At 33.7% G+C, this 12570-nt stretch overlaps 2 protein-coding genes across 5 annotated transcripts; both read right to left on the reverse strand.

The window, feature by feature from the left end:
- Nucleotides 1-1987: 1987 nt before the first annotated feature.
- On the reverse strand, nt 1988-5596 carry LOC135790400 (sodium-dependent nutrient amino acid transporter 1-like). Of its 2 annotated transcripts, XM_065300610.1 has the most exons (9): nt 5326-5596; nt 4911-5271; nt 4704-4842; nt 4509-4643; nt 4165-4450; nt 3679-4070; nt 3478-3609; nt 3280-3429; nt 1988-2437 (listed from the first exon to the last, which is right to left on the reverse strand). In XM_065300610.1, the coding sequence occupies exons 1-9, from the start codon at nt 5504-5506 to the stop codon at nt 2300-2302; spliced, it is 1914 nt and encodes a 637-aa protein (XP_065156682.1). In that variant the 5' UTR covers nt 5507-5596; the 3' UTR covers nt 1988-2299. The 2 variants fall into 2 exon arrangements, with proteins under 2 accessions (XP_065156682.1, XP_065156683.1); XM_065300611.1 differs by lacking the exon at nt 3478-3609 and having other exon boundaries at nt 4054-4070.
- A 34-nt stretch (nt 5597-5630) lies between these two features.
- On the reverse strand, nt 5631-12437 carry na (sodium leak channel non-selective protein na). 3 transcript variants are annotated; one of them, XM_065300595.1, is made up of 17 exons: nt 12086-12436; nt 11811-11996; nt 11525-11748; nt 11338-11466; nt 11139-11284; nt 10838-11085; nt 10377-10766; nt 9994-10323; nt 9519-9931; nt 9323-9448; nt 8839-9177; nt 7735-8785; nt 7480-7674; nt 6978-7419; nt 6645-6918; nt 6430-6586; nt 5631-6371 (listed from the first exon to the last, which is right to left on the reverse strand). In XM_065300595.1, the coding sequence occupies exons 1-17, from the start codon at nt 12188-12190 to the stop codon at nt 5859-5861; spliced, it is 5268 nt and encodes a 1755-aa protein (XP_065156667.1). In that variant the 5' UTR covers nt 12191-12436; the 3' UTR covers nt 5631-5858. The 3 variants fall into 3 exon arrangements, with proteins under 3 accessions (XP_065156667.1, XP_065156666.1, XP_065156665.1); XM_065300594.1 differs by having other exon boundaries at nt 8839-9201; XM_065300593.1 differs by having other exon boundaries at nt 7480-8785; nt 8839-9201; nt 12086-12437.
- Nucleotides 12438-12570: the final 133 nt, after the last annotated feature.

Genomic DNA, 12570 nt, shown 5'->3' on the forward strand with positions numbered 1-12570 from the left:
AGTTTTAGAAGACACACAAAAACATGCAGAAAGCAAAAAAGAAAATTCCATCCGTAAACTTCATTTATGCCATCAACCAGATCAAACAACAATGTTTGCATCTTAACAAAGTTCTCAACAGTGGATATAATCAATTCACCACTATTTAAACGTTGTATCCATTTATTTCTATCAAGAGCTCTTAATTTATTATTAAAATAAACAAAACGCTTAAATATGCCATAAAAAAAGACACTTTTTATAATCTCCATTATATAAACCACATATTGCAGTAGTCTTTCACTGAAGTAATAATGATAATGCGCAGAGTGCCCCAACATAATTCCAAGAACAAAATAATTGTAACAAAATATGAGACCAATAAAAATATGACTTAAAATAAATAAAACCATAGGGTATTTAATAATCGTTAAGGTTTCGCTTCTGGTTTTGAAGGTTTTCTTAAAAAGTGTTTCTAATAAATTAAAATTATGAAATATTTGTTTGAAGATTCTACGTTTTGTGTAATTACAAGTGATTGCAAATGAAATGTATATTATAAAAGTGAATAATGGCGAAATCATTCGTACGAAATTTTCACCTTCTTCCATGTTTTGCTCATGATGAATTTGGATTAGTAAAACAGAGCAATAAACAAAAATAACAATTTGAATGAATATTACGAATGTTACGTAGATTTGATTGATATGTTTAGGAAATATCCCGAATAAAACACAAATTTTTAGGAATGGCGATATGTTTTCAAATATCACCGACATTTTCACTCAATAAAGAACCAAACAACAATGCAAGTTATAAAAAAAAACGTGAAATTTAATTAGGTTAATGGTGCAGTGGATTAAACGATTAATTAAATCAACTGTTTATGTGCATTTCTTATAGAAAGTAATTAAAAACAAAGAATTAGGTTACGTTTACTTACTGTAACGAATAAAGTCCATCCACAGATACTGAGTGAATTTAAAAAGTTCATCTCGAAATTATTTTTTCCAAGCAATGAAGAAATAGAAGCCAAAATACTTAAAACTGCAATAATTATCACCAACAACATTTGCCATTCGAAAAGCTCGATGAAATTATCAGTTATATCACACAATGCGTTGTGCAGTGACACCAAGTTATCAGTTTTTAACAATTGATCTTGTTTTACATCGGTTCTACCATAACCAACAACTAATTTACCATTAGGTAGGTTTTCATCTATATTATCAAGATCATCTGACACTTCAATGAAACTATTTATGTTCTTGCTACGTTGTAAAATACCATCAAGTAAATTGACAATAAGAACAACCAGGAGTGTCATTAGAAAACACGAAAATATGTCAATGATATAAAACTTGTACTCATCCCAGTTTTTCACCAAATAAATCCACATGTAATAATCTCTTGCAATAAGTATTGCCATAACAATAAAAACTGCAATGAATATTAAAAGATTCCATTTGTATGGATAGTTTATTTGTTTTTTATGTAATTTTATCAGGCTGTTGTCCAAATGGTCGAAATCATTGAATATTGTTTGAAAAATATCAAAATATTTAGTTGCAAACAGTATCATTGCGAGAATATTGCTTGTAATAGCAAAGCAAGTGATTAAAATGTCGAAAACAAATGTGAAACCAGAAAAATGTTCGTCAATTGATCTGTTGGCAATGCAGAACCCTGCCAAACCAATTAAAGTGGCCGACATCAAAAACGGATAAAATTTTATCGCTGTGAAAGTCACAGAGCGTGAATTTGACGTTAACGAACGAAATGGAAACAAAGAAAATAATGCACCGCATAATAGAACTAACTTTACTTGTGTTACGACTGACATTGTTATTAACCCTAAAGCTGCGTAAGTTTGGGAAGCTTTTAATGTAATGGTCGACGATGTGGTGTTTATAAAGCTTTCGGTGACAAAAGAAAACTGAAACTAAAAGCTAAAAGGGAGCATTAATCAAATGGGTACTTTGTAATTAGATTGAAATAAAACTGGGAAAACTGGGCAATTATTTATTATTGTTATGATTTATGAGGAAAACATAGTTTTATTTCATAATATGCATGTTCATTTTCATATTAAATCGGTGTTGTGTTACGATATAATCTTATTATTGACATGCTTCGTCTAATTGGCTTTGGAATGGGAGGGAAACAGAAGAAAAACAAAAAAATGTCAATTAAGCGAAACACGTCAATAATTTCATATAATATATATCGTAACATAACACTGATTCAATATGGAAATAAATATTATATATGATTGTTTATACAAGATAAAAATAAAAAAATAATATTGGCAGGTACACGATTAAATAATGTGAACGTGCGATCGTTGCAGGTCTCCTTCATGTTTGCTATCAGACGTTGCTCGTGGTTCTGAAGGAATCGCAAGTCCAATAATTTTGTGATCATATTCGTTTTCAGCACGTATTACTTGAGCGTATGCCTGAAAAAATATTATATTATTATTTTATTGCAACTTATTGTATATTTCTTGTAACAAAGTATCTTGTCAACAATAGTGACCTTAGATATCGATGGTCTACACCACGAAGTATAGAGTAAAATAAGATAAAGTCAATATAAATTGATAAAAACTGCTATTTGGTTAGTGACAGAGCGCAAATCACATATAATGAGTTTATTTATGATAAAATTCTACTAATCATTCACCTACTCTTTACTTTTCTTATTTTATACAGATTTGCATGAAACTTCAAGCATGAAATGAGATAAAGTGGACGTGAGTTGATAAAATCCGCTACTGCGATAGCCAATATTTACAAAACATTACAAGAACGATGTGGTAAACTCGCGGGAATATTTTTAGTCAAAAAGGACATTCTAGCGACATCTCGGAATATTTTTAAGAGTTCAGTTTAAAATCGTATGTTTGTGTTATTGAATCAGCGTTTCTGCTGAGACGAGCAAATTCGAACAAGAATCTTGTTCATTGCATGAAAGTTAAATATTCTCAGTTTTCAACTTTTCAGTTGTCAATTCCTCAACTCATCAGTCATGTTCAGATTGTTACAAATTGGAGACATGCGGGTCTAATAAAAACATAATTGTTATAAAAGTTAGTAACCCACCCCATTTGAAAAAATCTATTTTATTTCTATGTAAAATTATACGGCAGAGAGAGGTATGTACCTACTTATTTTGAGTTTTTTAAGCATTAATTTTTTGCACTTTAAATTGCAGACCGTTAATATATTCGAATTAACTTAGTCATGGAAGCAAGTAGTGGGCTAAAGCTAGTAATTTATAAAGGATAATTTTTTTTACCTCATTGCGGAACAAACATTGGTGTGCACATGTTTGATAGTATCTTTTATATTTGCTTTGTTTTCGAGGATTAAATCCGTTTCTCCGACGCCGTAGTAATTCATTCTTGGGACCCCACAATGGATCCGATTTAAAAAGCCCCAGGATATCCTAAAAATGCCTTTTAACAATAAATTACGATTGGAAATAATAAATTACCCGGAAATATATTTTTCTCATGGTTATTATAGTCCCATAAAGAATAACAGGCGAGAAAACAATCATAATTGTGACAAGACGTATCATAAAAAATGGATGTGACTTGTAAAAATATTCGATTGGTGTTGTAAGCTGTTTTAAGCATATAATTAAGCATAATTAATATTATTTAAACATAAATATTGTGTGTGTTGGTTATACCATCATTAAAACAGGTGATACAACCCAAGTTATCTTCCAAAACACAGCTGGTTGTTTGCCAGTCATAAACTGAATATCATCCCCTAGTCGTTTAAATCCGTAAATATAAACAACCATCACTGTCAGCAGGATTAGATTCAAATGTTGACAGAACGAGTCGATTGCCATGGTCAAATCAAAACGGATTTCATATATTTCTTTTGTTTGAACTAACATTCCAAAAATGAAACCCACAAGACAAAAAATAGGACAAACGTATTTGTAATACGATTGCATTCCAGCAAAGCGTTGATAAAGTGATTGTTGCATGAATGTTATATTAATCACACACCAAACTAAATAAGTAATAATATTTGTAAAAAAGTATAAAATTACCCATGCTTGTGACTTTTCTAAAACAGAAAACACAATAAACACAATAAAAAATGTGAATTTGTTAGGTTAGGTTAATTTAGGTTAAACAAGGTTATGTCATGTGTTACTTACTTAAAAGTCCCAGTGATGCAGGTGATATAATTAAAGAAAATGGAGCGTGTTTCTTAAAAAACCAATTCACATTCTCTGGATCAATTTTAGAATATTCAATCAACGTCAACACAGCACCTTTGAGAAGAATAATTTCTAGAAAAAGTATCCAATAACCACTAATAGCTCCAATAAAGCTCAACGAGCCTGTTTTTGCTTTGAAGGAAGCAAAAACCCCAAACATAATATAAGTAAAGTCACCAAGCATCATAGAACTGATAACTCGCGAAATACTTCCAATCCAAGCCTTGAAATAAAATATTAATAATGTATCGTGTTGAATAAAGTTTTGATTAAGTTCTTACACCACTATCAAGCCAAGTATCCGGATTAATGATGATCACTTCAGCTAATAATTTGTAAAATCCCAAAGCATGCGAGTATTGAAAGTAAAACATTAATTTTGCAATAACGGAGATGATAACAAGAATTTGCACACTCTAAAATAGTAAATTTATTGTTAATATTTATAACATAAGTGTTTTATGATGAATTCGAACCTTTTTGACGCTTTGAAACTTGACACTTGTCAAGAAATAAATGCACATCCAGCTGATGAATGTAACCAGTGTTTTTCGATAATCTGGAGCTCCAAATGTTGCTTTGTGCATTGGATAAGCACCTCCCATGTATGTTTGACTGCAAAACAATCAAATTATCCATTCAATAAATCAATATTTATATATTTATATAGTGTAAATAATTACTTCCAAAATATATACGTTGGTAACAATTTGTTTGCATCCATACAAGGTTTTTCTACCGTACAATTCACTTTAAAGTCCCAACAGACATTTTTATATTTTGGTGGGCATAAATTCCACACATCTTCGGATGGAGACAGTGCAAGAATCAAATAAACTAAATTAGTTTCCATCTCGGTGACTATAATAATCGTCAGTGTAAATATTGTTAAGAAGTAAGTGTAGCTGATTCCTTGTGCCACAGGTAACATTCGTCTGATTAAAAATATTCCAATGTTTGTGTATTGTCCCAGGATTAACTGTACGTAGCTTATTGGTATTCCAACGAGGAAATATATAATCAAATCTTGTACAAAGTTCAGTTCTAGAATTATTGTTTGTTGTGAAATCATTATAGGTTAATCGATTAGTAAAATACTTTGAAAATGGACGAAAATAACCAAAGTTGAATGTTTTCCAATACAAAATGCGACAAATTCCGCGTAAGATGTCCATTTTTCGTCTTTCGAAAATTTTTCTTTGGTTTTCTGGGCTGTTTTTTGTTCCACCAAAGATGTTTCGGAAGGAAACATTTCCGGTGTTAACGGATAAGTAGGCATCTTGAAATGATTCAAAGTTGAGTATAAAGGAAGGAAATTGATCAGGACCAATTGTCAATTGAATATTTTGATAAACTTTGGCGTTTGTATTGAATTGTTTTGTTGTCAATGTAATTAATCAAAGTTGGCACATTGATTTCTTTTTATTTCATGTGTATACCACATTTAATACATATTCATTTAACAATAAAGTCTCTAAAATTGGCACATTCAATATAATCATTAATAAAATATATAATTCAATAGAGAACAAAGAAATAACAAAATTCTATAGAATATTTCTACTTTCAATCACTTGTAAACCACCAATAAACTCAATAAAAATTTTATTAATAGCAACGTCGACGATTTTTTATTCGTCATCGCTGGATTGCGACTGATAACTTAGTTGTTCACTCCACCAATCTCTTATCTCATGCATAGCATTGTTAACTTTTGGTAGAGTTGATTTGGTGTTGTACATATCTCGAGGCATGCGATTTGCTTCACTGTTCTCGCTAAGATGAGCCAATGTCTTACTAACAATAGTTGGAAAGTGAGGAACACTCTCTGAATTCGTTTTATTAGCAATACGAATCACCGCTGGTCGATTATTCTTCTTTTTAGTCGATAAACGTTCTTTATCAGTCCGTGCCGCTGGATCAGATAAAGTTGGTGCAAGATATTTCCTTCCGGAATTACTACCGATACTATCTGATCTTGGTAAGTTGATTTGTTTGGGTTTAACACGCGGCGGTGCTTCATTTTCTTTCTCACCGTCACTCTCACGATCAGGTGTACCATTTTTCACTTCTTCTGGAGTGTCCAGAACCTGTAGAACTTCGTTTGTTGCTCGGAGACCAGCAATCAAACTATTTTGTTTGTTCTAAAACAAAATTAAGTTAATATTTACTTTAAATGTTAATAATTTAGTTAATAATTACATTTTGGGAACGTATCTTCTTTAAACAACCTTCAAGCCATGTTCTTATTGTTTGCTTAGCTACTTCTTCTTCAATAATATATTCAAACTCTTCTCTTGCAAGGAGCTCTTCTAATTGTAGTGCTTTTCTTATATCCACAGAACGATACGACAACATACTAAAAGAAAATATGAATTAATTCATTCTATAATTACTTTTGAATAAAATTAAGTTACTTGATGACATCATGGAATGTAACATCTTCTCCATTGTGTAAACGTTCCAATTCATAACACATATGTTTAAAAAGCAGTCTATCTTTTTGTGGATCTACTTCTAAGCGTCCTTTGAGTAATCGTAGAATGAACTTTACTCTCCTGACTGGAATAACACCACGTTGATGAATGTCTACCACGTTCCAAGTGTTTTGAAAGTTTCTTATGTCAGCATACGAGAGTAATGCGTCTTCTTCATTGGAATAAAACAGGGAAAAGTTCTCCATGATAATAGCTGCAATTAAATATGCAAATATTGACTTTGTTTTACTTTTGTAGAGTAAACCATCTTACCCACTAGTAGATTTAGCACGATATAAGTGATTATAACATAGAATGTGCAGAAGTAGATTAATGAACCACTGAAGTTGCCACAATCGGTTTCCCAATAGTTATCAGCAGGTGTGCAATATGGCGGTTGGACCATACAGTCATGCATTATTTTATTCCAATCTTCACCTGTTACTATTCTGAATAACATGGCGACGCCAGTCACGGCTGATTCAAAATTTGCTCGTCTACCGATGCCTTCTCCATATTTAACTGTACCGAATATTATAGTACCAGCCAAGGCGTAGAAAAACACCAGTAAGAACATTCCAAAGATGATAAAGAAGGATTTGCAGACTGAAACACCCACTGTTAACATTAACATCTTTAAAGTAGCGTGTTTTCCAGTAATTGTGAAGAATCTCAGTATGACCACCATGAATCCAATAAAATATGATAAATCATTCTAAAAATTGTATTTTTAGTTATTATAAACAACATATTTTAAATGTTTTTCATGATTTACCGTAAATGCAGCATGTGAAAACACCCAAACGACTCCAGTGACAGTTACAAACAAATCATAACGATTTCTTCTTGATTGAAGATATCCACGTGGTGTAAACGCAATATTTTTCATCACCACTTCCACTACAAACATTAATATGCACGTGACATTAATATATGCTAGGATTACAGTGTAGGAATGTTCTTTGTTCCACTGTAATATAATAAAACAAGTTTTAATAATGTAAACACTATTTTTGAAAATGGTACTCACTGTAACACTGAGTAATGAACTATTAATCAGCACCATAACTGCCACAAGCCTTTTAAACTTCAAATTCTGTGTAATATCATAGATAAACGCTCTGAATTTTTTCCCATCTGGCCTTGGTGGTAAATGCAAAGGTTGAGCAATCTTCAAACGCTTCTTCAAATCACACCAACGTCTTTGATCAACAGTGAGTAAAGCAGTGCCTTTGTTCTCTGAATAGTTAGCAATAACTACGCCGACGAACAATGTCAAACCAATCATGCAGCCTATGAAAATGTAGATGTGGATGTAGATAGCATGAACTGGTCCCAACGCTTTGATGAGAACGTCCCTAACATCCAACCATCCTTTGAAAGATAATACTTCAAACAAAGCCAGCATTGCATCTCCAATATTATCAAAATTGAAACGTTTTGGATTGGCCCACACTCGTGGTACCAATATTGACGGATAGGATTCATCTGGTCCTGGTTTCAACTTCATTTTGGTTACGAATACTCTCCGCATGAAGACACCAACACAATCTGCACGTTTCTGAATTGTCGGGTCATTGCAACGAGCCAATCTTCCTCCATACAACTGAACACCGTAACTTGCAAACACAAACATCAACAATATAAGTAATGTTGATACTAGCAAAATCTCTTTGAATCCTCTGCATAATTCCGAAACCACTTTTCTCATGTGTGGAACCAATGTGAATATCCGTAACGGTCTCAAACATCGTAGAATCATCAGTAGTTGTGCACCGGATTTAGGTGGGACTTTTCTTGGCATCCAGATTAAAAATACAAGACTTACAAGGTAAATAAACACATCCAAAATGGCTGCACAATCTTTGATGTATGCTTTCGGAGTGAAGAATAAACCATCTGCTAGTATTTTCAAAGCTAGTTCCATGCTCATGAAGATAACAAAACTGTATTCAGCTAATTGTAGGCTGTAATTTTCCATTACACGATAGTAAGGTGTTTCAAACATCATGGAGAAACATGATAATGTTGTCATCATTACCATTACCCAATCAAGGTAGGTTACTAGTCCCAAAAAGTTACTGAAAACGTTTTATGTAATAACATTTAAAAGCAATGTTTAATTTTAACTTACTGTAGAGTTTTATATTGTACTTTTCGTTCTTTTCCCGTCAAAGGATCTTTTAATCGAGCATCATACCTTGCATACACAATCAATTGACATATTTTCCTGAATCTACTCTCACGAGGTACAGCAAATAATGGCGTATCAAAGAAGGGATGATTCTCACGCAAATCTTCCTCCCGTTGATTCCTCCTCATTTCAGCTTGTTGTCGTTTTGCCTGAAGTAGTTTAATATCCAAATCATGAGGCCTTGCACGTGCAGATGTTACTCTGTTGACTCCTATGTCACCATTCTCCATCAGATGCTCGTAGGTCTGCTTTAGTTTAATGGATCCGCTTCGCACGCTCCTTCGAATCGACCGAGAACCAAACCTAAAAACGGTCAGAGCCATTCAAGATAAAAGACAATCCACTAAATAATAATAATATCTCTTGGAAAGCTTGTCAGTGTCGCAAATTATAAAGATGCGTATGGTGGAAAAGCGGCACTCACTTCTTGGGATCAATACGTAATTGTTTCATACTGTTGATGGTACCCTGTGGTTTTAATGGTACTTTTGTGCCAGGGACCGGTATCATTGAAGAGTCACCAAGCATTAATCTTTGATTATTTGAATCACTAAAAAAATTAATATTAAAAGTTGTTCTATTAAGTGAATGTTACGATTTAGAAAATTCTTGTGATGTACTTAATAATGTGAGCAACAGAAGTCTTCTTCAATTTGAAGTTTATCACTCGAACTTTCGGAATGTTGTTGTTTAGAATTTTGAGCGGTCGTTGTTTGCGATAGATAATTTTCGAATCAAATATTTCCTCGCTAAGTTTTTTAAGTCCTTCGGAATTTTCGCCATTTTCAGTTTCGAATACAAACTGTCGCATAAAACTTTCTCGGACTTTAGGCAGGCTAAAATCGGATGGTACTTTGTGTAAAGTAACCATAAGTGGACTGTCTGGGAACTTTTCAAAGATTCGAAGACGAAACGGCAGTGTTTCTTTGATTTCAGCGCTTTGTTCACGATATTTTAGTTGTTTTAGTTTTTTAATGTCTTCATCCAACTCCAAGTTGTCTAAGATTACAGCGACGAACAAACTTAACACAATCTGTCAACAAATATAACATTTGTAATTAATAGCAGTTAATAAATACACTAATTAATGTTTACCAAAGTGACGAAAAGATGGTACAGAATAAAATACACTGCAACTAGTGGCGCAATTGTTGGTGGTGTCAATAACATAGTTTCGTCCATAACTTCCACCCATGCTTCCTGTGTCAAAATCTGGAACATGCTCATGAAAGCCTCGGCGAAAGTTTCGAATTTTGTAAAACCGCAGAGAAAGCAAAAGAGTTGCATTGATATACTTGAAGAAATGATCAGTAAACACATAGTGAAGATAATCAGACTGCCCAATTTCTTTCCGGGACCAAAGATTTTGTATACAAAATCTTCCAGCAGTGGAGAAGCTTTGATCAATCTTACAACTCGTAATACCTGGAATTTATTTATCATTAGTAATTTATTTCTGTATGATTCTGTTGGCGTACTTGAAAGTAAGTAAAACCAGACATGTAGAAATATGGAATGATGTGAATACTGGTCCCAATTGCCAGCAAAAGTTCAAATTTATGAATTGAATGTTTCCAATATCCTCGCCATCCCAGACACCAGATTTTAAACGCTGTTTCCAGGTTTAAAAGTATAGTAAAGCCGATTTCTGAGTAGTAATACTTTTCATAGAAGGCGCTTCGAGGAGTGCCATCGTGTTTGAAACGTAATGTGGCCGTAACTGCGCCATTTGCTAGTATTACACCCATTACAGCTAAGCGAAATTGTGGTGAACGCAATATTTGATGGCAAATTTCCGGGGCGAGTCCAGCGTGTTTATTATCGTCTAGGGTTACCAACTTCCAACCACGATCATCACCGGTGAATATCTAAAAAAAAAAGGATTTAAATAATAAATTAATTATTTCACGCCCGCCATTTTGAGTTTGGTTATAAATACTTGTGACGCTGTTGAATGTTGTATATTCCCTCGTACACCCCACATTTGTTGGAATTGTACACGTATCTCGTTGAATGTTTCAGTGATAACAGCAATGAAAACGTTCTTTACCAGCCAGGCAAGAAAGAAAATCATTGTACTGAAGTATAAGACTGCTCGCCATCCGGGTAAGCTGTCAATTGCTCGGTACATGATGAAAACCCATCCTTCTTGCGAAGAAGCTTGGTAAACCGTAAAAAAACTCGTCACTGAAATCAACAACATTAATTTTATAAATTTCTTCACAATATAAAATTTATACCAAATTCGTCAAATCCATTGAAGCCCATGATATATCTCGACAATCCAAGTTTCATACATTTCATTCCAACGGGACATTGATAACCGGAATTTGGATCAACCGAACAAAACGTGTCTGGAATCGCTAAAGAATTGATAGTGATATTCCTAAAATAAACAAAATTAATAACAGTAGAGAATTTTTAATGAATTTCGTTTACCCTGGTTCAGTTGTATTTAGTACGCAGTGATTTTTTAGTTCCCCAAAAAACTGGACACCCAATAATCCATAGAGGGACATAAAGAATAAAAAGAACAAGGTGACATTGTAAATTTGTTGACTCGATCGTCTAAAAAAAGAATTTATAATTAATATTTAATTTATCTGTTCCGCTAATAGAAATTTACTTGAAGATTTGATTAATTCGTGATTTTGGCATAGAAAATTTAAGAAATACTCTTAAAAATCGAATCATGATCAGTGGTCTCGGTGCTCTTAAAATCGATAAGTAGCTGTACTTTGGCACAACTTCAGTCAATTCAAATATTTGTAAAATGACGGAAATCCATAGGAAGAACACCATACTTGCATCAAATTGACACCAATGATCCTTTAGATAAGGTCGTTCTCCCTAAAAATTAAACAGAAATTGTTTATTTATTAAGTATTGTTATAAGTATTATAAGTATTTACTTTAAGTATTCCCCGAATGTGCATTTTGGCAATCATCTCTGCAGTAAATAAAAACGTGACAAACGAATCCACCGAAAATGTGATGATCTGCATGGGCGGAATGCGTTCGAAGGTCTTTGGCGTGTTGCAACAAATCGAAGCTAAGCTTAGCAGCGCGCAAAACCGCATCAATCTTCGCACCCATATCTAAATTATATAAATTTCACAAATTGCATGATCCAATAACTAAACAGTGGTTAAATTTGGTTGATTTTAATAAAATTGATTTGTTTTACCATGTTGACCCATTCGATATCAGCGCTCTCGTTGAATGCCTCGTCCGGTCCGTAGTCGGCGAGCACGGGCTCGCCTTTCAGGCTCTGTTTCCTCCCCAACATCATAACAATTTATCCCTGACGTTTCACATTGAACCGATCGTACCACGACGCGTGCCAAGAAATATTTTTGAACTTGTTTTACCAACTATGCGTGGGTGGAAGTTGCAGTTGCGAAAAAATAGACATTTTTAAAGCGGAATTTTCATTTTCTGGTGCAGATTTTGTAGGAAAGGACTTGTTTGAGGTGGGAAAAGTAGGATAACGACCGAAGGACTGAGCGAACGCGCGCAGTTATCCTGCTATCCTGCGTGCACACGAATCCCCGCGCGTCCTGCATTCCAATGGGAGTCTGCGCGAATCCAGTTTTCCAATGAAAATGTCAACGGAAACAGCTGAACGGGCACAGCGTGCAGGAGGGAAAATCGATAAGACATGAGATTAAA

This window comes from Atheta coriaria, unplaced genomic scaffold, assembly GCF_025399875.1.
Source record: "Atheta coriaria isolate IRGN ID8LTWV9N9 unplaced genomic scaffold, Caltech_Dcor_3.1 hic_scaffold_4_pilon, whole genome shotgun sequence".
Lineage (NCBI taxonomy): Eukaryota > Metazoa > Arthropoda > Insecta > Coleoptera > Staphylinidae > Dalotia > Dalotia coriaria.